Source organism: Sphaerulina musiva, assembly GCF_000320565.1.
Source record: "Sphaerulina musiva SO2202 unplaced genomic scaffold SEPMUscaffold_1, whole genome shotgun sequence".
NCBI classification, from domain to species: domain Eukaryota; kingdom Fungi; phylum Ascomycota; class Dothideomycetes; order Mycosphaerellales; family Mycosphaerellaceae; genus Sphaerulina; species Sphaerulina musiva.
In genome coordinates, this window is record NW_016017383.1 from 1,542,362 (window position 1) to 1,565,000 (window position 22,639).

The 22,639-nt window shown below is 51.8% G+C and overlaps 10 protein-coding genes across 10 annotated transcripts; 5 read left to right on the top strand and 5 right to left on the bottom strand.

Moving 5' to 3' along the window:
- Positions 1–692: 692 nt before the first annotated feature.
- On the top strand, positions 693–3,439 carry SEPMUDRAFT_145881 (uncharacterized protein). Its single transcript, XM_016903317.1, has 4 exons — positions 693–982; positions 1,105–1,272; positions 1,359–1,653; positions 1,712–3,439. Exons 1-4 carry the CDS (start codon positions 956–958, stop codon positions 3,193–3,195), a joined length of 1,974 nt encoding a protein of 657 aa, XP_016764813.1. The 5' UTR covers positions 693–955; the 3' UTR covers positions 3,196–3,439.
- Positions 3,440–5,698: 2,259 nt separating this feature from the next.
- On the top strand, positions 5,699–7,649 carry SEPMUDRAFT_145882 (superoxide dismutase [Mn]). The gene is made up of 3 exons (XM_016903318.1): positions 5,699–5,959; positions 6,106–7,468; positions 7,583–7,649. The coding sequence occupies exons 1-2, from the start codon at positions 5,862–5,864 to the stop codon at positions 6,770–6,772; spliced, it is 765 nt and encodes a 254-aa protein (XP_016764814.1). The 5' UTR covers positions 5,699–5,861; the 3' UTR covers positions 6,773–7,468; positions 7,583–7,649.
- Positions 6,849–7,673, bottom strand: SEPMUDRAFT_137462 (uncharacterized protein; the record flags this gene model as incomplete). The annotated part of the gene is made up of 2 exons (XM_016902838.1): positions 6,849–7,482; positions 7,636–7,673. The coding sequence occupies 2 exons, from the start codon at positions 7,671–7,673 to the stop codon at positions 6,849–6,851; spliced, it is 672 nt and encodes a 223-aa protein (XP_016764815.1).
- Positions 7,674–7,791: 118 nt separating this feature from the next.
- On the bottom strand, positions 7,792–8,570 carry SEPMUDRAFT_76145 (FKBP-like protein; the record flags this gene model as incomplete). Its single annotated transcript, XM_016910129.1, has 2 exons — positions 7,792–8,261; positions 8,357–8,570. 2 exons carry the CDS (start codon positions 8,568–8,570, stop codon positions 8,107–8,109), a joined length of 369 nt encoding a protein of 122 aa, XP_016764816.1. The 3' UTR covers positions 7,792–8,106.
- A 907-nt stretch (positions 8,571–9,477) lies between these two features.
- SEPMUDRAFT_145884 (uncharacterized protein) lies at positions 9,478–12,795 on the top strand. The gene is made up of 3 exons (XM_016903320.1): positions 9,478–9,975; positions 10,197–11,521; positions 11,599–12,795. The coding sequence occupies exons 1-2, from the start codon at positions 9,679–9,681 to the stop codon at positions 10,404–10,406; spliced, it is 507 nt and encodes a 168-aa protein (XP_016764818.1). The 5' UTR covers positions 9,478–9,678; the 3' UTR covers positions 10,407–11,521; positions 11,599–12,795.
- SEPMUDRAFT_145883 (uncharacterized protein) lies at positions 9,478–12,795 on the bottom strand. The gene is made up of 3 exons (XM_016903319.1): positions 11,599–12,795; positions 10,197–11,521; positions 9,478–9,975 (listed from the first exon to the last, which is right to left on the bottom strand). Exons 1-2 carry the CDS (start codon positions 12,201–12,203, stop codon positions 10,792–10,794), a joined length of 1,335 nt encoding a protein of 444 aa, XP_016764817.1. The 5' UTR covers positions 12,204–12,795; the 3' UTR covers positions 9,478–9,975; positions 10,197–10,791.
- A 233-nt stretch (positions 12,796–13,028) lies between these two features.
- SEPMUDRAFT_145885 (FAS1 domain-containing protein) lies at positions 13,029–14,888 on the top strand. Its single transcript, XM_016903321.1, has one exon. It carries the CDS (start codon positions 13,129–13,131, stop codon positions 14,584–14,586), a length of 1,458 nt encoding a protein of 485 aa, XP_016764819.1. The 5' UTR covers positions 13,029–13,128; the 3' UTR covers positions 14,587–14,888.
- A 608-nt stretch (positions 14,889–15,496) lies between these two features.
- Positions 15,497–17,876, top strand: SEPMUDRAFT_152855 (cryptochrome). The gene is made up of 2 exons (XM_016907489.1): positions 15,497–16,348; positions 16,414–17,876. The coding sequence occupies exons 1-2, from the start codon at positions 15,825–15,827 to the stop codon at positions 17,768–17,770; spliced, it is 1,881 nt and encodes a 626-aa protein (XP_016764820.1). The 5' UTR covers positions 15,497–15,824; the 3' UTR covers positions 17,771–17,876.
- Positions 17,877–18,059: 183 nt separating this feature from the next.
- SEPMUDRAFT_145887 (beta-lactamase family protein) lies at positions 18,060–19,831 on the bottom strand. The gene is made up of 5 exons (XM_016903322.1): positions 19,374–19,831; positions 19,230–19,321; positions 18,676–19,088; positions 18,370–18,575; positions 18,060–18,253 (listed from the first exon to the last, which is right to left on the bottom strand). The coding sequence occupies exons 1-5, from the start codon at positions 19,778–19,780 to the stop codon at positions 18,127–18,129; spliced, it is 1,245 nt and encodes a 414-aa protein (XP_016764821.1). The 5' UTR covers positions 19,781–19,831; the 3' UTR covers positions 18,060–18,126.
- A 418-nt stretch (positions 19,832–20,249) lies between these two features.
- Positions 20,250–21,752, bottom strand: SEPMUDRAFT_112736 (acid phosphatase; the record flags this gene model as incomplete). The annotated part of the gene is made up of 3 exons (XM_016900995.1): positions 20,250–21,510; positions 21,570–21,653; positions 21,709–21,752. 3 exons carry the CDS (start codon positions 21,750–21,752, stop codon positions 20,250–20,252), a joined length of 1,389 nt encoding a protein of 462 aa, XP_016764822.1.
- Between the last annotated feature and the right edge of the window lie 887 nt (positions 21,753–22,639).

Consider the following 22,639-nt stretch of genomic DNA (forward strand, 5'->3'; position numbering starts at 1 on the left):
GGGGAAGTCCATGACCGGTCCATGTCTCGGTCTGATGATGGGTGCCAGAGCGGTCGCGGTCGTCCGTACGCCTGACTCCTCTGAACTATAGGTACCACGCTAGAGGGTAAGAGGTACGGGGCATCCTAGCTTTTGGGGCGAAGGGGAGCAGTGGCAGCGGGTAATGAATGGTAGAGCACACCACGTGGAAGAGTGGTCGCCCGGAGCCGGTGAAGCAGTCTGAGGCCCGAGTGGGGAGGTAGAGGAGGGAGGCGGAGGAGGAGGAGGAAGAAGAAGAACAGATAGGGGGCCGGCGCGGAGGGGAGAGAGAGAGACATCCGTGGACATGGGACTGTCTCTCTCTCTGTCTCTCTCTCTCTCGCTCTCTCGCCCTCTCTCCGCCAGTCCGTCCGTCTGCGGAGGGCGAGGCTGAGAGGGGGCGGACAGGCGGCTCGTTTCCAGTTAGGTAGAAGCGATAATCTGCAGCCACGCAGGCCACGGTGACTTAGGTTCCCAATTGCGCCAAGACGCCAAGAGCTTGGCAGCCAAGAGGCATCCTGTAAGATGCTGATGCGCGGCTTCGCGAGGCTGGGACGAAGGGCATCCGATGGCAGAGATGGTAGCAGGTGGTACTTGCGGGCGTCGGTTTGACGCTGCAGGCGTGATTCCATAAAAAGCAGGGCCCCCGTCAAAGTCTTGGTATTCGCGCTCTCTGCTCTTGTCCCTCTCCGCCGCTCACTCGTGCGCGCTGTTGCTGTTACTGTGTCCGCTGTGTCGCACTGCAAATAATCGCCCGATCGACCACGCTCTTCTATCCGGCCTCTTCGACACGTGCGCGTGCAGAGATTTTCTGCACTTTCTGCCTGCTGCGCTGTCCTCCACAGCCCTCTGAGAGTCGCGTACTTCACTGTTGGCGACTGCTCCGCTTCATAACTCTTGGCCTTTGCCAAGTCTACTCTCCAGAAACTCGACCATCATGGACGCCTCGTCTGCCCCTCAAACGGTATGTTCTGTCCTGGGCCTCACCAGCACCACCAGCACCAGCACCACCACTACCACCACCACCCTCCCATTCCCCCACCGCTCATCGCCGCCGTCACCGACTGACTGACGCCATGTGCACAGGTCGCCCAAGCCGTCCAGGCTGCGACGCAACAGGCACAAGCTGCAGCTGCCGCTCCATCGCCCTCAGTGCAGGCTGCAGTACAAAGCACCCAGTCCTCGGCCATCGACAACTTGACATGTCAGTGGCAGGGCTGTGGCGAGCGATGCGACAGCGCCGAACTGCTCTATGTAAGTGCACCAATGCGACGCGACGCGTGCGAGAACGACCAAGAAGAAGAGGAAGAAGCAGCTACTAACAGGACTCTTCCCCCTAGGACCACGTCTGCGAACGCCATGTCGGGCGCAAAAGTACCAACAACCTCAACCTCACCTGCCAGTGGGGCGCATGCCGAACGACCACCGTCAAGCGCGACCACATCACTTCCCATATCCGTGTCCATGTGCCACTCAAGCCTCACAAGTGTGATTTCTGTGGCAAGGCCTTCAAGCGCCCACAAGATCTGAAGAAGCATGTCAAGACACACGCCGACGACAGTGTATTGATGAACTCGCCCCAGCATGGAGCTGGGCGCAGTGGCAATGGCAGCCTGGGACAACAGAATGGAAAGCGTAAGCATCTCATGTGCTCGTGTGTGTGTGTCTACGGTATGACTGACACCTCCTACAGCAACCTCGTACTACGGCTCCAGTGGACACGAAGCGATGAACAACCCATATCCATCCTACCAGCAAGGCATGGCTCAAAGTGCCAACGGGGGATCCTACCCACAGCAAGCGGGCGCACAGTACGCCGGCTATGGCTCCGTCAGCTACCCCAATAGCTCCGCCCTCGCCGATATTCAGAGCATGGACACGAGAAGGCGTGCCATTGAGGCGCTTAACGATTTCTTGGGCGATATAAAGCGCCGCGCCATCGATCCTAGCAGCTACTACGATGTCGGCCATCGACTCCAGCAGGGCAATGCCCTCCCTCTCCCGGTGGGTGGTGGAGGTTACAACACTGGCTACAACAACAGCAGTGGATACAGCGGCGGCGCACCCAGTGGGTTCAATGCCGCCAGCTTCCTGGACTCGTTCAGCGGTGGTGGTGGCATGGGAGGTGGCAATGGTGCTGCTCATGGGAGCGTCGCGACGCACGGCTACTCGCTGCCACTTCCCAATGCTCGCACCAAGAACGACCTCCAAGACATTGACCGCTTCCTCGAGCAGCTTCAAGCCACAGTATACGAGACTAGCAAAGGATACGAGACTAGCAACTCAGCCGCTGCGGCAGGCGTGCAGCAGCCAGGCCTTCACACTCAATTCGCTGGCGACTTTGGTATGGGTGGCCATCAGGCTCAATACCGCTCCAGCAACAGCCCACCACAATTTGGCAACCATCTTGGTAGCAGCGGTGTCATGAGCAGCGGCTCCAGCGTGCATGGCGTGACTTCGTCATCATCTGCGCTCGATACCCCCGCTCTGACGCCCGCATCAGTCTCCTCGTACACGAGCTCCGGTCATTCCCCCATGAGCAGCCACAGCAGAGCCAGCTTCGGCAGCGTGAGTGGCCAAATGTACCCCAGTCTTCCGGCTGTCACTGGAATGTCTGACATGGGATCCAACTACCCCACCACGACTTCCGCCCCTGCGTCTGGTCTTGCATCTGGTTTCGAAGGTCTCGATGGCCGTCGCTATAGCGGAGGTCGTCTTCAACGCCAGGCACCAGATGTCAAGACCGAGGACACAGAGATGGAGGATGCGGACGACGGGAGTCGCACGCCCAAGGCTTCGGATTCCAAGCGGCCGAAGAGCAAGGGTAACAGTAGCATTGACCCTGCTCTCCGTGGCGAAGATGGATCTGGCAGTGATTCCGTGTCCACTCCTGCTGCACAGTCTGAAGGTGCGGAGGACAAGCGCCAAGAGGAGTGGATTGAGAACATCCGTCTCATCGAAGCGCTCCGTAAGTGGGTCGGTGATCGACTCAAGAGCGGCGACTTTGAGGAAGTGGACCAGGCTCCAGAATCGCAAGCGGGTGCCGAGGAGAAGAAGGTCGATGCCGACAAGATGGTGGAAGACAAGCTTACAGAAGCATTTGAGCAACAGCGCCAACAGGAGCAAGCGAGCAAGCAAGAAGATGCCAAGTATCCCAGCTTGCCTACTGCAGCTTAAGATTTGCAGCCAACTTCTTCTGTGATGGGGCGGCTTGACGATATCAACGAGGCGAAGAGGCGTTGTATGGGAGGATATTGAGCGACAGCTCTGTCTCGGAACTGGGTCGCGATGGTGGCATTCATCTCTCTGTGTATGACTGGGCCTGCCTCTCCAAAAGGCACTGGCGTATTGTTTTTTTCAAGTACCTACGGATCAGATATCATTGTGCTTTTTTAAATGGAAAGTTGTTAATGTTCTTTGCTTGTATGATGAGTCATTTTGGTGAATTACACGAGCCTCGTACCATTTGCTTTGAAGGTCTCTAGACTCTAATGAACTGCAAGTAGGAGGTAAGACAGACGGGATTGATTGATTCACCTCTTTGCCAAGGCCCAAGGCTCTATCGCCCGTTGCCCAGTCGTTTCACATACCTTCCTTTCTTAGGTACATACCTCCTAGGTACTGTAGGAGGTACGGCTCTCCTAACTCCTGCACCATATCAACACGACACGTACACGTGCATGTATCACTGTAGTGGGTTTGTGTTTCCACTGTACCTACCTTACGTACTACATCTAGAGGGTGCCAAGTCTTCACATCGTTTTTTTTTTCTTTTATTTTCATACACATACATATCTCGTCCGCGGACCGCGGGGGGGTTGAAACATATCGACGATTGAGGAATAAGCCGACTGACATCGTCATACATGTCCTGCAGGCGACGACGACAACGAAGACGACGACGACGAGAGATATATTTCTATCTTTATATATGTCAGACTTCAGGTATACACATCAATTAGCATCGCCAAGGAACAAAAAGAGCAAGAAGAAATAAAAAAGAAGAAAAAGAAAGAGGCTCTCGTAGACTCGTTCTATACGAAGCAATTGGATGGGAAATTGCGCTTGTCTGGAACTACGGCCTTTCTTTTTTTCCCTTGCCTTGTACTGTAGTGTAAGGTAGGGTCAAGGGCAAGGTAGGTGAGGCCACTATTGATTGACTTTTTTTTTCTGTTGTGGGAGGAGGTAGGTGGTGCTACCTTTTTGTTCTTCTTCTTGGTGGAAAACATGTTTGTGTGTTGTAGTTCTTCGGCTTGAGGATTTGGAGTGGATACTGTACATGTAGCTAAGGTAAGGTAAATAATGTAGTCTTGCTCTATTATTATTATTCCATCCCTTCCATTCGTTTCATTCGGCGGCGTCTATTCAATCTCTTGGGAGTCTTGGTATGTACAGTAGGTCAAACAAAACATCGTCATGCAGTCAGCCCTAGCGAGATTACCTCCTTACCTAGGTACCTGTACATGTACCTGAGGTTTTGAACAGAGACAGCTGATTGGATCCCTTTCCGAGGATCTTTGTCTTTCTTTGATCTTCTTCTTTTTCATTCATTCCTACGATTTACCGATGAAACTTGCGACTTTGCCAAGTGTTTGTGTCTGTGTCCGAGAGAGAGAAATTGAAAGAGGATGTATTTTTGGCCATGTCTTTGCCCTCGTACCTCCAGATTAAGGTAGGATTCGTTTCACAGAAGTATGTAAGCGAGAGAGAGAGAAGTCTCAGAGAATGAAAAAAGCAAACAAACACAAACAACTCAGGCCCGAGGGCGTCTTTGTACATACCTAACCCCTAGTAGGAGTGAAGGGGAAGTGGAAGGGGAAATTTTAGGGTTTGGTACGGTTTCAGGTTCGAATGTATCCGGGTGTTCCTGGGCGGTTCGATTGGAAAGAAGTAATTGTACTTTAGTACCCTTCCTCCTCCTAGTAAGGTACATGTACCCTCCTATGTATCTTTTTAGGTAGACAAACACTTGACGACCAATACATGTATCTAATAATAATCATCTTGATGTGTGTGTGTGTGAGTAGAGGGAAAGGGAGGACGTGTACCAATTGATCTAATTCGTTTATTCATTCATAATCTGTGTAAAAGGAGAGAGAAAGCAGCAGTAGCATCTAAACAGTCCGTAATCCGTACATGTAGTCTCAGTCGGATATCGAAAGAAAGAAGAAGAAGGTTTTTGATATTACTTCTACTTCCCCCCCCCCCCCATCGAGCAGCATCCCAGCAATGCACCATTACTACCTGATAAATTCTGTGTTTTTGTAAGAGAGAAAGAGAAAGAGAGAGAGCCACGGCCCATGCAGTGAGAATGACACTGACAATCTGACAATCTGACACTCTAACGCTGCCACTGACGCTGATTACATTTGATAAACAAACGGGTTTGCGACATGACGGGGGGACGGGGACGGGGGGACGGGGTAGGGGGGGGAAAGGGAAGGGAAGGGAAGGGAAAGTGAAAGGGAACTAGTCGCGTCGGGTGGTGTTACCAGGCTACCCCTTGGAAACAGTCCGTGTTCAGTCACGATCCTCCATGTTAGACTGTTCGTTACCTCCTAGGAACTGTAGACGGGTAGACCACTGGAGTCTGGTGGTCGTGGTAGGTACTTTACTACATGTATACTTGAAAGGCCGGGCAATCCAGTCCACTCCAGTCCAGTCCAGTTCGTTTCTCCTCATCCACCCAAAACCCTCCCCCCAAGCTTTTTGCTGTGCCTTGCCTTTTCGTTTGCTTACCTGTACCTTATTTGTCCAAAACTGCCTCATTGTTGCTCACTCTTACTCTCACTCACTCACGCACTCTCTTGCATCACACCGTCATTTGAGAACTTTCTTTCACAATGGTCAAATTCTCAGACTACTCCGTTCGCGCTTTGGCTATTTGGACGAGCCACTATATGACTTCTGCCGAAGCTCGAGTTGCTCAAGTTGCCAACAGGTGAGTTGTGTTTGTTTGAGTGTCGCGAAACACGTGCGAAAGTCGTGGGATAGCTTCACGAGAGAATACCTTACCATCAGATGGAGAGGAAGAGAGAGAGAGAGAGAGAGAGAGAATCAAAGACTGATACCACTTCCTTCTTCTAGCCTCGCTGCGCGTCAAGCCATGATGACTGCCAACTACACTCTGCCACCGCTGGGCTACGCCTACGATGCCCTCGAGCCATACTTCGACGCCCAGACCATGGAGATTCACCACTCCAAGCACCACCAGACCTACGTCAACAACCTGAACGCCCTGTTGAAGGACAACGAGATCTCGGCCTTGGCTGTCGATGACCTCGTCACCCGACTGGGAGAACTCCAGGACAAGATTCCCGAAGTGAACCGCACCGGTGTGCGAAACAACGCAGGTGGCCACAGCAACCACAGCTTCTTCTGGAAGTCATTGAAGCTCAACACCGTACTCGGAGGAGACTTGAAAACCGCCATTGAGAAGGATTTCGGCAGCGTCGATGCGTTCAAGACGCAGTTCGAGGCCGCTGCCACCAAGGTCTTCGGATCCGGCTGGGCCTGGTTGGTGGACCAGAGTGGTACTTTGAAGATTGTGTCCACTCCCAACCAGGACTCGCCACTCATGGGCAAGGCCATCTCGGGCACTGAGGGAACCCCCATTATTGGTCTGGATGTGTGGGAGCATGCTTACTACCTCAAGTACCAGAACCGACGTCCCGATTACATCAAGGCCTACTGGAGCGTCGTCAACTGGGACTTTGCTGGTCAACGATACGCGGAGGCCATGTCCAAGTGCTAGGCGGGAGGATTGTAGTAGGGGACAAGCTACCTGTTGAACTGGTCCCTGGGGGAACTACTAAGGTAGAGCTGGTATCTTAAGTTCGTGGCTTCCCAAAGATTTTGCTTCCCAGTTTCGACACTTTCTTGACGTCTCGATACGTCAAACTGATTCTCGTGCTTCGTAAATTCTTGCCTCCATTGGCTTCGATAATCGTCGGATTGCCGAGTAGTTTCCAGTTTGCAACCGTATCGCCATTCAGACCAACATCTTCGGAAACTTCTGCTATCCCGTGAAGCGTCTGCGTATAGGCTTGACCAGTCGTGACCAAAAGTGATCTCGGCTCCTGCACAATTCGCCACGAGGTTGGCCGTGTGTCATCATCATCATCATCGCACTTCTGCCTCTTCTTCTCAGTCACGTCGAGAACAAGCGTTCCACAGAGACTGACAGTCGCCACGACGGGATGATAAGCCGCGCCATCCTCGTGCGGCATAATGCCTTGACCAGGAAGATACTCATTGATCAAGCAGTGATTAATGCCATGTGGAGCATCCGAGAACAAATCGAGACCATGGATACGTTCAACCACCGGTTTGACCAGCCAGTCCGGAAGAGGCGTGGAGGAAACTAAGGTATTTGTTGCTGTGGTGAGTTGTGCCGGAATGGTTTGCAGTCGTCGATGGCGAAGCGTGACCCATCGGTTGGCAGGAATCTGTTTTCTCGGAGAGCTGGAAATAGCTAGCTGTTAGCGAATGGGATACTTGGGTACCTAAGGTATTGGATGGAAGTAATGTATCCTTCCATGTGAATAGGTGTCTGTCCTTTCCTTTTGGAGAATTGTTGCTTCTTCTTCTGCGCTGATGAAATTTGGAATGTAGAACATCGAGTCGGGGACGGAGGCGATGCGGGAGGATTCCATTGGGCTGTTCACGAGCCGAATTGCTGGATTCTTTCGAGCAGGTCATATATGGGTTGCACGGGGTCAGTTTGCAATGCGTGGGTGGTGTGATGGCGATGGCAATGGTGAGGTGTGAGGTGTGAATCTGATGAACGTGTTGTCTGCAACGAATACATGTAGTTACATTATAGAGTAGTAGTTTCTACTATAGGTGGAGCTTGATGGTGTGTCCTGTTCCGGATCCTCCCTCGTCATCTCTGAAGCATCGCCTGTGCGATTCATCACACATGTATAGATGCCTATCCGATCCTACATGTACTCATAGTGACAAGAGCGTGGGATGGATGGCTAGAAGACTACATGTACCGTAATGTAGTTCTATACCTCGGCTTCCCATCACACCTCGGCCATAGTCCGTATACAATGTCAAGGTACAAAACAGAATACCGAGACCCTACTTCCGCCCTTCGACCATGATGATATGATATCCCTCCGTAGTCTTGCACTCGCCAATGACCGGATTGGCCGTCGTAGATGCGGCCAGCTCGAAAGCGACCGCCGAGAACTCGGGGAGTAAAGCTTCCTTGGTCTTCCATCCAAGCGCTCCTCCTAGAATCAAAAGAAGAGAGCAACACACACACACTTGTAAGAGACATGCACGCCGAGCCACTTGGTTTTCTGTCTCTCTCTCGAGATCGACCTACCTGTACGAGCCTTGTCCTCCGAGAATTCTCGCGCGACTTCGTCAAACTTGGCGCCTGCGTTCAGTTTTGCCAGAGCCTCTTGTTTTTTGGCGTGCTTCTCGCAGAGGATATGTCGGACATTGATCGTCTGAGCGGCTTTGGCAGCCTTGCCGCCGCCGTCTTTGGAGTCTTTGGATTTGCCCTTGTCGGCAGCGCCTTTGCCCTTAGGTGCCATATTGGGTGGTGGGTATGATGAAATGTTTGATGTTGAAGCAGAAGTTGTGACAAACAATGGGATTGATGCATGAGAGGAGAAGCCAAGCCGAAACAGGTGTTACCTACCTCGCTGCCACATACCTCCTACTACATATATGCCAGGTACTCACGACACACTTCATGAACATGACATTCACGACAACGCGAACAAACCAAACGACACAAATCAGGTAGGTAGGTACATAGAAACATGAAATAACATTAATCATCATACGGTACATTGGAAAAACAACAAGCAGCAGCGGATTTGACTATTTCCCGTCCGCTCCGATCTTTTTTCGGTGCCGCCATGGGCGGGAAGCGAAGATGGATGAGTTTTTTTCTTTTTTTTTTTTCTTTTCCGGGACAGCGGCACGAGACACACGCACCTGCGGAGGCGCGCGCTTCGCACAGGATAGACTGGAGTATTTTGTTTTTTTATATCGAAATTATATTTGTGGATGATAGGCTTGCAAAGAGAGAGAGGGAGAGAGAGGGCTATCATTAGGAGGTAGCCTATCAACAGATACTGTATCTCGGGCGATTCGAGGTGTGTGATGCGAACATCTGCGGAGTGCATATAATTTGTATTATTTTTAATTTTTATTGTTATTACGATTGTCATTGCTGAAACGAGATGGGCGGCGCATGTGTATACCGTAAAGTGGTCAGGTACATGTACCTCTCCTCCTTCATTGTTGGTAGCCGCCGAGAGCGGTAAGCGCCGCCGAATGGAAAGTTCGAAAGTGTATGATGTAGGAGGTACCTGTACCTATTCTTCTCGAATCTCGCCTCGCGCGCTCTCTCCCGGGAGATTCCTCCATCTGTGCAACTTGGGCGGGCCTTGCACACCACCTACTTCATGTACCTACCGTCCTGACCTACCTACAAAAGATGCGTTCCGTCCAGATCATCATCCATCCATCATCTATTCCTCTTCTTCCCCGTCATCATCATCCTCACCGCCCTCGAGTCCCGCCGCTATCGTCACCGCCGTCTCCATCACCGCCACACCAGCAATGCAGCAGCCGACTCGCTAAGAGAAGATATGAGCTATAGTGTCATGATATGGCGTGGGTTCATGATCGATGCCGCCGCCTTCATCTCAACATCGCTCTCCGCCGCAAGCAGCAACAGCAGCGCCCTCTTCTTCTTCTTCCTCTACTTCGCCTTCGCCGTCGGTCGCGGACAATCGCCTAGGACTCTCGCCTCAGGATGTCGCCGCCCTCCGCCAACATCAGCAGCTCGCTCACGCCCAAGCGCGAAGTACGGCGGGCTCGCAGGCCAGCAGCCAGGGCAGATTGTTGCTCGACCCGAGCAGCTTACAGTTGCTCTCGCGACACTTTGATCGGGTCATGCAAGCCATTTCCCAGCGGTTAGAGCAGGTAAGCGAGCTCGAGTGTGTAAGAGAGAGAGATTGTGTGTGAGAGAGAGAGAAAAGAGTGAGAGAAATAGTGAGTGCGTGAGTGAGTGCGTGTGAGAGGAAAAAAAAGAGAGAGTAGGAGACAGAAAGTGACATAGAACATGTGTGTGTGTATACTCTGTACAATGAGAGAACCCTAATGTTGACTTCTGTGATTATTATTACCTTTCCCCCCATCCTCAGCTCAACCAAGCAACCGAAAGAGCCACGCAGGCGCAGTACGACCGATCGGGGAATGCCATCCAAATGGCGGATCAGGAGATTGCACGCTTCCGAGCCATCTTACACCAAATTGATGAGCTCGAGACCGAGTTTGACAAGATCAAGAGGATTAGAGAGATTGTACGAGGCTTTCGAGCTCGTGTCGAGCACATGGAAAGAAGATTGGGATAGCAATGGGGTCGAGCTGTCAAAGTAAATCAATGGAAAGAGGATTGGGATAGTAGTGGGGTCGGTCTGTCAAGCAGGACATGGAGAGAAGGGCGATGGTGGTATGGTTGTTACTACCTTACTGGCGTTGAACAGGGATGGCTGCCTCACGGCTCGTTGCTTGTATACCCTTTTGCGCAGCATGTGATTGTACCTGCGTACGTCTATGGGAAAATTCTCGTTTGCTATCATACTACAGGTATCTGTATCACGACATCTCGGTAGTAGTGTGCTTGAACGAGCTCTGTAGCTCCATGTACCAGCCGGTCTCCCGTAAGGTACATGTACATATATAGTGACTGCAACGCCAGCGTCTCTCCTGCCACTTCAGCTTCAGCTTCAATCGTTTCTAAGGCTGCACAACCGCCACCTGGCTGCGCACTGGAACATTCGCAGCACGACCAGTCTCAGGGAAACCGGACACCTTGACCCCCTTTCGGAAGAGCAGACAATGAGAACTGCCTCCAAAGTGGAACATTCCCGTCTCCTGTCCCTTGGTGATATGATCACCTTCCTTGACGGTGATTTCACACGTGCTGACTTCATCCATACCCACACCGATGAACGCCATGAGACCAATGGCGGGATTATCCGCTTCGATGAACATGATGGCGCGGGTGGCTAGAGCCGTCAAGTAGCCTTGACCCACACTGATTCCTCCCACGTCAATCTCCGCGGCTTCGCCAAGTCCTTCGAAGAGAGGCTCGGAGAAGTATGTTCCGTCCTGCACGAAAGCTTTCTTGACGGTGCCGCTGACGGGAGCGTGCCAGCGGTGGTAGCTCAATGCTGACAGGAAGGCTTGGTAGACGGTGCCACCGGCAAAGTTGTCGGCGAGAGGGTCGTGGGCGAGCATGTCACTAATCGAGTATGGCTGGCCTTTGATCCAGAAGTGGTCTCGCAATTTGACGTTGTGTGCCACGTTGAAGACTTTGCTCTCGCAGGCATTGGCAATCACGTTGTCGTCATCGGGAGAGGCAATGGGTCGAACTTCGTCCCGGAAGTGGCGAGTGAAGTAGTCGTCCCAGCTTTTGTAGCCGTAGTGTTTAGCCTTGGGGTCACAGACGAAGAAATCCTCGAACCTGCGGTTGGAAAAACAATTAGTTCTAGCTCATATATCTTCCTCTCTCCCAACACAGAGCACTTTTGACATGCGTACTTATGAGAGGTTTGGTACGGCGCATTGGCCACTTCCATAATGTCCTTTTGACCAACTTCGCCAAACCACCCTTGTTTGCCCGTGTGGAGTACCTCGGCGGACTTAGGAGTTAGAAGAAACCTGCCCCACTCGTTCAAGACTTTCTTGAGCATCTTGTTCACGTCGGGATCGATGAAGGCTGCATAGCCCGAAGGAGTGCCCATGGGATAGTCCAAGATGGCACACAGAGGAACTCCGACCATTCCCACGCTCGCTGCGGCATCGGTCCATGTGGGAGCAGACGTGTAGGTGTGGTTGAGAATTTCGAGGAAGTGGTAGAAATCTCGGACTTGCTTGCGGCCAGTCGGGTCTTTGTTGTAGGGATGCTTCACCGGCACTTCTTGAAACATCTGGGTGAAGAGCATACGGACTCTGGTGTTGTTCTCCACAAACTCCTTGAACTCTTGGAGTACGGGATTCAATGGCTTCTTCTCTTTCTTTGCGTGATCAATTTGCCTATCGAGCCACTCCTCGTGGATGCGGTGGTCTGCTGGAAGCCACGCACCAGCCTTGACCTTCTTCTTGTCGTCGGGGATATCATGATGATCGCCGTGCTGGTGAACCATGATGGCGAGCTGTGCGGTGTCAATAGGGAGAGAAAGGGAAACAGTAGGTATACGAGCAGTCAGTGAAGAAGGTAGTAGACAAGATTTTTTGCGAGTCCAGTTGAATGCATGTTCCTACCTTACAGTACGCGTAGCTATTTTGTTATTGCTGGAGACGACTGACGTAGTGCTGGACTCTAGTGTGTTGCAGACTTGCAGAGCTTCAGCATCATCGGCCAGCTCATCATCTCATCGGCCTCCACATGTGTCTCGAACATGGCGGTAGATCCAATTGGCAGCGGAGATGTGGTTCTTGCGTCGACCCTCGAGTTTCCTTTGGGAGCCACTTTGCCGCGTAAAACGTGTACCTGCACGCCGGCCCTTGGGATGCCGTACCAGCCGAGTGAGCGCTTTGGAAGCTGATGATGAGGCCATTCTCGAAATTGCAAACAACAGTGGGAGGGGAGTAGCCACGATGGATGCAATTATGTCAGGAAGAGGAAGAGGAAGTGGGCGAGGTAGAAAGCAGAGTCACAAGCCACGATATATTTCTTGGCAGACCAGAGCATTCTCTTGGCGCTCCCATTCCGCTTCCATGTGATGATGGACGCAGGTAGGAGGTACCTACAGCTACACTCTCCTGTCATTGTTGTTGTCGTTGCGTTGTGCTCACTGCACAGAATTGTACCATCTATGCCAATGTCGGAGCGGAGTCAAGACACACGCCGACCGCCGATGATACTGACGCGCATCCCTTGACTCTACCCCTCGTCATCGATCGCTTTCCCTGACACTGACAGCATGATTGCGCGTGCAGGTATTCTTCTTCTATTCTCTCTCCAGTAAGGTACAGGTATACACTCGTAGGCACTTTCTTTCAACTTCCCTTTCCTCCCTCTTCCTCTCTCCATCACACCTGACTTCTTCTTGACATTGTGCTAGCAAGATGAGATTCTCCCACGTATTGCCGCTTGCGGCTGTATCATCAGCATTCGTGCTACCCTCGGAACAGGTTCTGAGCGAGCTTCAGATCGAGGACCACCACGCTCACACTCAAATCGATCGTTGGGTTGCCAAAGTGGGCTCGGCGCAGAGTGCTGCCGTCTCCAGCCTCAAAGAGCATGTGGACAGAGTAGTCGAGAGCACAGAGGATGCCTTGAAAGAAGCCGGCAAGAGTGGCAAGAGTGTGCTGGATCGGGCTTTAGAGCAAGCTGGCAACGTCGCAGAGTCGCTCGAAAGCACGGTTGGAGGCGCCGCCGAGGACTTTCAGACGTACATTGAGGATAGCGATGTGTTCAGTGCAGCCGACGGCGACCACGATCACGATGGTCCCCCTCACCACCATAAGCCGCATCATCCACCACACGATCAAAAACCAAACGAGACGATATATCAACTCATTGCAGGCAGCAAGTACACCACCAAACTTGCCGAGTTGATCTCGGAGTACGATGACCTAGTGGGGGCATTGAACAGCACATCAGCGAACTACACCGTGTTCGCCCCAACAGACTCTGCCTTTGAGAAGATTCCCGAACATGCACCCAAGCCAACCAAGGAGCAGCTCAAGGCTATCCTCTCCTACCATGTTGTACCTGATGTGTACACTGCTGGTCGCGTTCTGGTCACACACACCGTCCCAACCCTGCTCAAGGGCGAGCACCTTTCCTCCCAGCCTGAGCCTCAGCGACTGGCATTCAAGATTGGACTACGTGGCCTGACTGTCAACTTTTACAGTCGTATTGTTGCAATCAACATCCTCGGCACCAACGGCGTCATTCACGGTGTTGACTCCATCATCATCCCCCCACCAAACGCCATCAAGCTGGTCGGCCTCTTCCCAGGCGAGTTCAGCACGCTGGAGCTTGGTCTCTCGAAGACTGGCCTCCTGGACATGCTCAATACCACCGAGCACGCTGGAGGTACACTCTTTGCTCCATCGAACTTTGCGTTCCAGAAGCTGGGCCCGAAGATCAACGCCTTCCTCTTCTCGCAGTATGGACAGAAGTATCTGAAGGCACTGTTGGAGTACCACGTTGTGCCAGGCAACACTCTGTACTCGGATGCGTACTACAAGGCCAAGGACGACAAGGAAGCGTCGTCCAGTGCAGACATCCCCAAGGGACTGTTCCATGTTGATCTGCCCACTCTGCTCAAGGATCGTGGTCTTTCGGTTGACATTGCCCGTTACGGCGGGTTCATCAGTATGAAGATCAATGGCTTCGCCACTGTGGGCGTGCAGGACGGAATTGCCGAAGACGGAGTGATTCAAGTTACTCGTGACGTGCTGATTCCACCCAAGCAGCTTTCTGCGACCCAATTTGAGCAGTGGGACGGCAGCGAGCTTTCTGTCGAGGATTTGAAGGAGCGCCTCGCACCATTCGTCGCCAAGACTGATCTCTAAGTCCAGGATCCACTGAAAATCACACTTCACGCTGTGGCACTTGAACCGGACTAAAATTGTATCTGTAACGAAGAAATGCAAACATGATTGTATCAGTAGCTCATATTTTGACTTGCATTTGCACCATAGATGCAGTAGGAGGTAGGATGAAGCTTGCCTGACGTACCTCCTACCTAAGTCATGTACAGACATTGGGTGACAACGTGGCCGCCTCTAGTGCACCACTAAGGTACAGAAGAACTATGATCGACGCCACACCTTTTCCGCCTGGAGTTTGAGTATGTCACCTGTATGGAACCGTCGACAATATCCCATCGTCATTGCAATCCCATAGTGCTACTGTACCGGAGTACCAAATGTACCTCCCACGTTGTTCAAACGCAGCGTGCGGCGTGTACAGAGGTGGTACTCTTCCCTCGCTTACCATGACGCCGATCAATTTTCTACTGGCAGTTCTTGTACCTGTGTATATACCTCCTACCTCCTAATAAATTGACTGTTATGAGGGAGTATGTTCCATAAACCCGGGAAACTGGTTTGAACGCGGGGGGTGAGATCAGATCTCGATTCCGATTTCGGACTAGCCTCTTGGGTCCCCGTTCCGTTCGATCTGACAAACTCTTCACCTACTCTCCTTGCTCCTGGGTACATACATGTAGGTACTATACATTGGACATGTGATCTCATCAACGATATCAAGTGAAGTATTCATTGATTTATTTCCCTAGTTGGATCTGCTAGGAGAAGGCAGGAAGGGGGGTGTAAGGAGTAAGGAGTTGGGTCTACTATAATTAATGACACGGGCATGTACTAGTCTGCTCGATGCGATCATCACTGCACCCCTTTGGAGCATAGATCTACCTACTCACTAATGTACCATAGCAGTGGGAAGACCTTGCTTCCTACATCCACCACTATTTTGTCTGCTAACACTGCTTGTTTCCCTGGTACTTTAGCATTTGTGGAAAAAACATCAGTTTTGTACATTTTGTTGGTTATATCACTTGCTACTTATACAGGTATCCTTTGTCTGCCAATAATCTACTGGCCTGCAGACGTAATCAATCATCATCTGCTGGAAGAGCATATCATTGCATCATCATCATCATCAGCGGCAGCATCACCACCATCATCATCATCATCATCATCAGGAACATCATCCTCAAGACCGACTTGGAACTGAACCAGAAGGACCGAGAGCCGGCCACAAACATCATCATCAGCAGCATCAAATCAATATGCCTCAGCTCCAGCGAGTGCTCATCTACCTCCTTCGAAGAGATCTCCGTCTAGCAGACAACCCGATTTTCAACGAACTTGCGCAATTGAACGCACAATCGCAAAAGCCCTTCACTCACGTCCTGCCCATATACATTTTTGCAGCAGAACAAGTCGAGATTTCGGGATTCTTGAGCTCCAATCAGGACAAGTCACCGTACAAAGAAGCACGGAGTCGAGTGGGCAAGTTTTGGAGATGTGGAAGTCATCGGGTCAAGTTTGTGGCGGAAAGTGTGTGGGATTTGAAGCAGGATCTGCGGAAAATTCAGAGTGATCTCGTGATTCGGGTGGGCTCTGTCAAGGATGCGGTGCAGTCTCTTGTGGACGCGTATCGGGAACGGGAGGATGCGGAGATTCATGGTCTGTGGATGACGAGTGAAGAGGGATGGGAGGAGCAGAATGAGGAAAAAGCCGTCAAGACGATTCTTGAGGAGAATGGGAAAGAATTCAAGCTATGGACCGACGAGAAGTATTTTATTGATGAGTATGTTTTGCCAAGTGTGAACATCGGAACTTGAATGAATCTCTTTGCTAATACGAAAATTCCAGCCGAGACGTACCCTTCAAGAACCCAAGAGATCTTCCCGATGTCTTCACCACATACCGAAAGATGGTCGAACCGCTTCGCGACGGGCCCCGGAAAGAACTCGCAAAGCCAGACCAAATGCTTCCTCTTCCCGATCACATTCCTGCTCAAGCTCGACCATTCACCATCCCATCCACATATGATGAAGTCCTCGCAGCGCTCACCAAGCCTCTGGGTAAGCAGCCCATTGACGTTCCCGAGCCTCCTCAGGTGTCCCAGAACGCAAAGTCTGCGCATCCATTCGTCGGGGGCTCCACATCGGGCCACGAACGTATACGCCATCTGATCGACTCGGGTTCCATGACTTCTTACAAAGATACCAGGAATGGCTTACTCGGTCTCGACTTCAGTACCAAACTCTCGGCATGGCTTGCCATGGGATGTATTTCTTCCCGTCAAGTACACTGGCAGCTCGTAGATTTCGAAGACGGCAAAGGCGCGTGCGGGAAAAGTGCCAATGGCTACGGCAAAGGCGAGTCCAAGGGCAGCGCCGCAGTCCGATTCGAATTGCTGTGGCGAGACTACATGCGTCTCTGCACGCGCAAATTCGGGATGCGGCTATTCTTCCTCAGTGGATACAAAGGCGATCACGAAGCAGCCAACAGATGGATCAGCTCACCATATACTCCTTCCACCAACAAGAAAAACTCGCACGGCGTCCACGACGACGCCACACGCACTGTCGTCGAACGCTTCCTCGCCGGCCGCACCGGCACGGGTCTCATCGACGCCTCGCAGCGCGAATTGTGGTTCACGGGATGGACATCCAACCGAGCACGTCAAAACGTCGCATCCTACCTCGCCAAACATCTCGGCATCGACTGGCGCCTCGGAGCGGAATGGTACGAACAAAATCTCATCGACTACGACGTCTCATCCAACTGGGGCAATTGGCAATATGTCGCCGGCGTAGGGAATGACCCTCGAGGAGATGCGCGAGTGTTCAACCCCGTCAAACAAGCCGTGGACTATGACAAGAATGGCGAATATGTTCGCACGTGGGTCCCCGAGTTACGCGATGCTGGCCGAGGAGGAGGAGGAGGAGAAGGAGCTGCTGCTGGTGATGCCCCCTCGGAAGGTGAAAATGGCGGTATGGAGTCCTTGATGGGCGTATTTCAAGCGTGGAGACTACCGGACGAGGAGAAGAAACGGCTAGGATTGGAAGGTGTCGAATGGGTAGAAAAACCGCTCGTTCGTATCAACTACTCGGTCAATCGCCGTGGTGGTGGAGGAGGAAGAGGCGGCGGAGGCGGTCGTGGAGGTCGTGGTCGTGGCAGAAGAGGTCGAGGCGGTGGAGGTCGTGGAGATCGCGGACAGTAGCATCGTTGAGAAGCCTTACCTGTATCAGGAGGAGCTCATGTTATGACTAACATCTGGAGGCTCATGTATGTATATATACCTAGAGGTACATTAGGTAAAAAGTCGGTCTAGCTCAAGATTTGTACAGTAAACATGATTCCCTACCTGAAGCACCTTAGGTATACCTCACTGTGGAAATTTTTTGAAGGATTGTGCAGCACGATGATTCATATATACATATACATATACGTATATATACCTACCTATACTATAGAGATCCAGCATGCACGCCCCCATTCATTCATTGATTGTGACACACACACACACACACACACACACACAACAAGAAGCCCCTCTCTCCAACACAAAAAAAAACATTAATTTCCCAAAGCCTGATAGACAGCAGCTTCACAAGCTCCCCACTGGCCCATGACATTCATATCACCAAACGGCATCACCTGCGAAGCAATCATGCCCGCAACACCCTTTTCGCGATCGGCCCACCTGGAAGAAAAAAAGAAAGAACAAAAAAAGTTAGTCAATGGGCAATGATAAGATAGATAGGTAAAATACCCCTCAGGGTACCCAAGGTAGGTTAGGTATAGAAGGAGATGACATACCAGAAAAGATTGGCAATGCCCGCCCACCAGGCGGTATTTGCTCCTCTGCCCGTGGCGCCGGGCTCTTGCGTAATCATAAAGGACAACCCCCATCCTTGTGGCGGGTTTCCCTCTTGCGGGTACAATTCTGGAGCTGGGTTGGTTTGTTCTGCTTTGGCGGCTGCAATGCCTTGACGGGCAAAGTCGGGGAATTGTGGGACTTGGTTCTGGAGAAGGCGGGAGAATTATGGTGAGCGAGTGAGAAGTAATGGGAAATGTTTGGGTTGATCGGGATAGAGTGGAAGAGAGAGAGAAAAACAAACATACCTTGAACATCTCGTCGACCGTCTCTGGCTTGAGAATCTGGGCACCGGTGATGGGTGATTTGCCATTGTTCAGCAAAACGGACAGGACTTGAACATATTGGGTCGGTTTCGCAAACGCTCCAGCTCCACCCGAGTGGAAGATGTGTTTCTTTTCGTGCTCCGTCTCTGCAATGATGGGTTCACGATAGAGGTGGTCTCGCTCTTCGGCATCGGAGGAACCGGGCCATCGTTGGTGCATGAATGCCAGGTTAGCCTTCATCTCCGCAGTAGGGAACATGTTGATCGCATCCAACTTGAGAGGCTGCATGATGTTCTTTTGAATCCAGTCATTCAGGCCCATGCCCGTGGCTCGCTCAAGGACGATTCCTGCCCAGTCAATGTTGATGCCATATTCCCATCTCTCGCCTGGCTGGTCTACACGTGACAGGTCATCGGTCAGCAGATTTCTTTGGAAATGTCCAGATTTGGAAGCTTGTCGTCGTGGTGGGGGCTGCAGCTCAAGGGGAGCTCAGCGATAGTACCCGGAGGCGCCTCCGAGCCAATAACTTTACTTACTCACGAGTGGCATCTTCAGAATGTCTTTCACATCAGCGTGAAATACGTCGAATCCCACAGGGCGGCCGTAGTCACGCAATTTGGTATTGAAGCTACAAACAAGGTCAGTAATCACACGTGAAGAAGTCAACAATCACTACTCACAACTCATATCCAAATCCAGCAGTATGATTCAGCAGTTTCCGCAGCGTAATTTCGCTCTTCTTCGCCACCAGCGTCCCATCTTCCTGAAGAACCTGCACCTTCTCCAATTCAGGACACAACTTGTAGACCTGTTGGTGATCATCGAGGTTCAAGATGCCTTGCTCCACGGCTTGCATGCATGCCATCGTGGCGAGAATCTTGGTACAGCTGGCGATCCAGAAGACCGTGTCCAAATCCATTGGAGGTCGGTTGGCACCAATTCCTCGTTTGCCAGAAGCGTTGGCGCAGATCTGTTGGCCATTCTTGTCAATGGCTACAAACACGAGACCGGCCACGCCCGTTTCCTTGTTGCTCGTGACTGAGTCGAGAGACTGTTGCACGGCATCTTGTGCCTTTTGGTTGACCATGTTGACTCTGTCTGTGCCAAGGCGGAATGTGATATGGGTTTCTTGGGTGATATGCCAAATGAGGAGGAGAAGTCAGATATTGATGTTTTTATTGGGAACGTGTTCGTCCTTGGGTTTGTTGTTGATATGTGTCCCTGTCCCCCGCTTCAAATGCTGACTGAGGGAAGCCCCGCACGTGAAGCTCTTCCAGAAGCCGGCCACAACCTAGGAGGTAAGGGCCTAAGGCAGTGTTCAGGATGCTCCTTTCCGCCGACAGGGGACAAGGGCCAGAAGCTCTCATCTCGCAGGTCAAAGCATGACAATGGCTATATTCTTTGCAGTATGCACAACCCGCTTCTGCCTGAATAATCAATTCCACCACCCTCATTCGTCAAAGAGAGGCAATAAGAATGAAATAAAAAAATGGTTTTTTTCATGGCTATTCTGTATATCCAGCCCATGTACAACCTACTGCGACTCAATCGAGATCTCACACGAAGCACTGATTCCAAAGCCCGTCACTGCTAGCAAAACTCAGACTCTCGATGAACTTGCTCAAGGAACATCTCCCAAACTCGTCGCCACCACATTGCTCCAACGGCAGAACCCTGTCGTTGACAATCACACGAACTTGCTCCTCGGCATATCCTGCACACACGAGCTTCTCAAAGTATGCTCGAGCGGCGAACGGCACCGTATACGACGCGCTATATCCCTTCGCTTCTCCCGCTTCAGTGAGCGTCGTGTTGGAAAGTGGGTCAGTGCAGTTGTAAAGGCCCACAGCGGAGAAAATGGCAGTCATGTCGTTGTCATGGCTGAAGTCGGCATAGAGTTGCATGCCAAGTGGGAAAGTCGCCGGGTTGTCATCGAGAGTGTGGTTGGTGGAAGTATGGTCATGGACGGTGGAGTCCGTCATGCGTGCGATGAGCTCGTTCGTGAAGCCGACTCCTTGTGTCGGACCCAGCGGGTTCCCGTAGCTGTACCCGTAGAACTTGTTCAAAGTCTGATAGTAATTGTACTGGTGCCATTCATCTTCGGTGAACAGGTCGCAGAAGGAGGAGATGGTGCCGTCAGGAGATGCGACTGTGTTGAACGGGCATTGGTCCATCAAGTAGATGATCTCCGTCACCGTAAGTGATGCGCCCTGAAGGTCGTTGTTGATGCGAGTCTGGATGGGCGGAACGAACAGATTCGCCCAAGTCTTCTGTGCATCGGAAGCGATCGTGCTATCCGGCCCATCCTCGAAATTGGTGCAGAGACCGTGGTTGAGAGTGTTGTTAGATCCTGTCGCCTCTGAAATGATGACAATCGGATATGGATACGCCGGATCGCTGAAATCACAGAGCTCATCTGCTGTCTTGGCAGCGTGAAAACCTTGAGTGAAGTTGAGTGCTGATCCTACAACGCGGTCCTCGGACGCAGACCTGATGAAGGGGCTGAGGCGACTGGCCAGCTGGCGATAGCGCTGATAGAACTTGGCACCTGAGTCGATCATCTCCTGCTCTCCGAAGAGCGTAAGTTGGTCGGCTCCCAGAGAGTACTGGAAGTTCTGAAGAAACGCATACTTTTCAGGGTAGGTCTGGACATTGGTGTGAATCTTCTGTATTGTGGCATTGTACAATATCGTCTTAGATGCTGTTGGGTCACGAGCACCATGGCGAGACAGTGCTTGTGCGAAGGTGACTGAGCAGGTCGACGGCACATCGCTGGAGATTTCCGATTCTACACTGTAGAATGGACTGTATTGTCCCCTGAAGTGGCAACTATTTTAGTGTGTGCATTCAGCATGGCCCAATTTGAGTAGACATACCAGAAGTGGGAGATCTCTGGCCGACACTGGTAGCCTTTCTGGGTGGAGTCGCACTCAGGACCGTATTCACTCTGTGCGTACGAGCTAATTGACCAGTCAGCAATTGATGGTTGGATGCTCGTAGGCGAGCGATCATTACCTGGAGAGTAGAAGGGTAGCCGCAGCCGCCAACAGCAGGACCATAATGAGCAGCACACGGGTTTTGCCCCCGAGGTACAGACTCTGCTTCCACCTGCGCTTCCTACGGTGGCCTGCGGGTACCTTACCAAAGTCGCCATCGTGCTCGTCAATGCGAGTATACTTATAAGTCCCTCCATGTTGACCTGCCCGCCGCCAAAGCGGTCCTGAACCCCCCAACCTGAACATAGTAGTCAATCGGGCGCTCGCCAGTCGCCACGCTTTCGACCAAGCAGCCGAAGCACCTCGTTTATGGGTGCTTTAGCAGCCCTAGTCCGACCTCATGCTTGATATGGCCACTTTCATTGGGTCTGGGGACGAATCAATGGCGCGATATCATTCGTCGACAATAGAGTGTGGTAGCAGTGGTGCGAGCCGAAGTGGCCCTGGTCTGTGCGGAGTATACGTCCCCACGCTGCCAACGACGGGGCTTGCTTTTGTAACACTTTAAAGGGTCCGATGTACCCAGATGGCAGAAGCGCTCGGAGTCTTGAGAGGATACAGGTTTGGATGTCTACGGACGTCGTGAAAAGGTACCAAGCAGCTGAAGACGCACAGACCAGGGCCACGTTGGCTAGAAGTACGACAGTAATACAGTCATCTTCCACAGCCATTCGAGAGAGACAGTCCGCGCCTTTATGAAACGTTACCCAAGAGGGACTAGTTTTCTGGGCTCTTGGGTGCAGAATGCCGAGCGAGTGGCAGTAAGCCTGTATCATCCCTAGAGGGGAGTTATTGCACCCAACAAACGGCGAAACAAAGGGGTTTTCGCGTTTTTGAGTCCTTCAAACTTCAAAGTTGAAAGGACCAACAACTACAGTACGTCTAGTGCTATACGGTGGCCGCGGCGCTATCGAACGGGTGTGGGGAGGTGACCGTGGACAGTGGACAGC